Genomic DNA, 2,938 nt, shown 5'->3' on the forward strand with positions numbered 1-2,938 from the left:
CGAAGCTACCTTCTACTACTACTACTCTTTGTGGGAATAATCCCTAAGTTCTCGCAAAGATCTGCCCACCTGGGAGCAAATGAACGAATTTCTTACAAAACGATATGAGGTAGTAGAGCGACTTCACGGCATGAAACAAATCAAGCCCGAGTTTGTTCAGAATCGAAGTCATAGCAGAACTCAAAACTTTTATGTTGAAAGCAACACGACGAACCCTTGTCCTATGTGCGATGGAAATCATGCCCTTAGATTTTGCTTCGAATTCCAGATGTTGTCTGTGCGTGATAAATATAAGGTGGTCCGAGAAAAGCAGCTGTGCGAAAACTGCTTCTCATTCTCCCACTTAAGAAGTGACTGCTCAAGTCAAAATACGTGCGCAGTTTGCCATAGAAACCATCATTCGTTACTCCATGTGACCACTCACAATGATCAAAGCCAACAGGAAAAAAACGTATTGCAGGCATCCAACCGCCAAACACTAAGGCGATCCAGCAAACCTCAAAACCCGAAGGAAACACGAAATCCGACAGCTCAAGCAAACCATAACACATCACAAACACCCACAAACGCGACTGACAATTCTCAGTCACCCGCCAATACATACAGTCCACAGGTGCAATCCATGCACACAGTAAACGAAGGAAAAACTCTACTTCCAACAGCTCTCGTCTGAATAGAGCATCTCGGAGTACTGCACAAGGTTCGAGCTCTCATCGACCAAGGTTCTCAAAAAACTTTCATCACCTCGAAAGTGCAAAATCGTCTAAGGCTCCCCACCCGAAAGGCTCAAAACGAAATTTCCGGAATGGGTGGAAAATTAATTCAAAATTCCAGCCATATTTGTTCCGTGAAGTTAGTTTCGCCGAAAAACAGAAAGTCGATTGATACCCAAGCAATCGTCCTTCCAAAATTGACTAGACTTCTTCCAACCTTCACTATTGAAAAACCCGATTGGAATCAATTCGCCATGTTGGACTTGCCAGACCCCAACTGTTTCCAACAAGCCCAAATCGATATGATTATCGGCAGTGATCTGATTCCTCAGATCATGCTCAGTGGTATACATCGCAACATATGTGAAAGCCTGCTCACGCAAAATACCAAATTTGGATGGATCATAAGTGGACCCATCACTTGTGAAGTGTCAGTGTTCTCGACACAAGTGGAAGAAGTTTCTAACGAACTCCTTAGTACACAACTAAGACAGTTCTGGGAGCAAGAAGAACTGTACCACCCTGCACCGATCTCAGAAGAGGATATAGCATGCGAGGACTACTACCAAAGGACCACATATCGTGAGCCAGACGGTAGATATGTGGGGAGACTCCCCTTCAAATCAAGTTTCCCAAACTTGCATGCATTAGGCCAATCCCGTAGCTATGCCTACAGCCAGTTGATCAGTATGGAGAAAAATCTCGCCCGAAAAGGCAATATCAAAGCCATTTACGACGAAATCTTCGAAGAATATCTTACGATGGATCACATGGAACCAACCAGCTCGCAAGAAATCGCCTCAGATAGCAAATATTTCTCATTTTAATTGCCACATCATGCTATAGTCTGACCTGACAAAACAACTACAAAGGTGCGCGTTGTTTTTAACGGCTCTAGGAATACTAGCTTTGGGTATTCCCTCAACGATATCCTGCGCGTTGGTCCCGCTCTTCAACCCGATGTAATGGCCCTGATATTACGGTGGCGATTATATCAATTCATTTATAATGGGGATATAGAGAAGATGTTCCGACAAATCCGTGTTCATCAGGAGTTCCAGCGAATTCTCTTTCGCATACCGCATAACTCAGAAGTTCAAGACTTCAGGCTGAAAACGGTTACATTCGGAGTAAACTGCGCTTCATTTCTAGCCATTAGAACCCTTCAACAACTGGCTAAGGATTCACGCAACAGGTTCCCACTCGCTGAACAAGTGCTTCTGCGAGACACTTATGTAGACGATATTTTATCAGGCAGCCATAAAATTCCAGATGCTGTGAATAAATTATCAGAAGTTATAAAGACACTCCAGCACTAATTCCCACTCCGAAAGATAACGGCCAACAACCCAAAGATTCTGGAAAAAATCACGAAGTCAGATCTCCTTGATTCCGATTTTCTAAAATTTGAGAGTACCAGTAGTACAAAAACACTAGGTATGCGATGGAACGCTCTTTCAGATACCTTTTCCTACTCAGTTGTTCCCATTAATGCTACAAAGACTGCCACGAAGCGGCAAATCTCATCAAAAATCGCAAAACTGTTTGACCCGGCAGGATGGCTCTCGCCCATTATGACTCAAGCCAAATTGCTTCTTCAATCTTTATGGCTAGAAGGTACCGATCGGGATGAAAGCGTCGAGGCAGGATCGCTAGTGAAACAGAATCAAATTTTAGAGAATTTACCTCATATCTCGACCACCGAAATCCCTCGATGGGTAAAGTTTTCACCCATACATCGTCTCCAGCTTCACGGATTCTGCGACGCTTCAGAAAAGGCATACTGCGCTGTTCTCTACCTGCGCACAACGGATCGTGACGGAAAAGTCGCCTGCCACCTTTTAGCAGCAAAAGGAAAAGTGGCACCTTTGCGAACCGTTAGTATCCCGCGGTTGGAACTCTGTGGCGCTGTCTTGCTTGCTCAGTTGGTCAAGTCCATACGAGAAAACCTTGACCTCTACTTACAGAACACGTTCCTTTGGTCGGACTCTCAAATTGTACTTGCGTGGTTAGAAAAACCGCCTCACACCTGGAAGACGTATGTCGCTAACCGGACGTCCCAGATTATGAGCAGCGTTGATAACGCCACATGGAGGCATGTCATCAGCCGTGAAAATCCTGCAGACTTGGGTACCCGAGGTTGTAATCCGCGAGAATTGGCGTCCAACACTCTCTGGTGGAATGGCCCAGATTGGCTTCTACGCTCCGAAGAAGCCTGGCCAAAA

At 45.0% G+C, this 2,938-nt stretch overlaps 1 protein-coding gene across 1 annotated transcript; it reads left to right on the forward strand.

Moving 5' to 3' along the window:
- Positions 1–967: 967 nt before the first annotated feature.
- On the forward strand, positions 968–1,540 carry LOC118734377. Its single transcript, XM_036464103.1, has one exon. It carries the CDS (start codon positions 968–970, stop codon positions 1,538–1,540), a length of 573 nt encoding a protein of 190 aa, XP_036319996.1.
- Positions 1,541–2,938: the final 1,398 nt, after the last annotated feature.

This window comes from Rhagoletis pomonella, unplaced genomic scaffold (genome assembly GCF_013731165.1).
Source record: "Rhagoletis pomonella isolate Grant_MI unplaced genomic scaffold, Rhpom_1.0 Rhpom_scaffold_00001, whole genome shotgun sequence".
Lineage (NCBI taxonomy): Eukaryota > Metazoa > Arthropoda > Insecta > Diptera > Tephritidae > Rhagoletis > Rhagoletis pomonella.

Excerpts from the sequence above, each read along its gene's own strand:
- LOC118734377 (XM_036464103.1), top strand. The coding sequence starts at position 968 with ATGTTGGACTTGCCAGACCCCAACTGTTTCCAACAAGCCCAAATCGAT.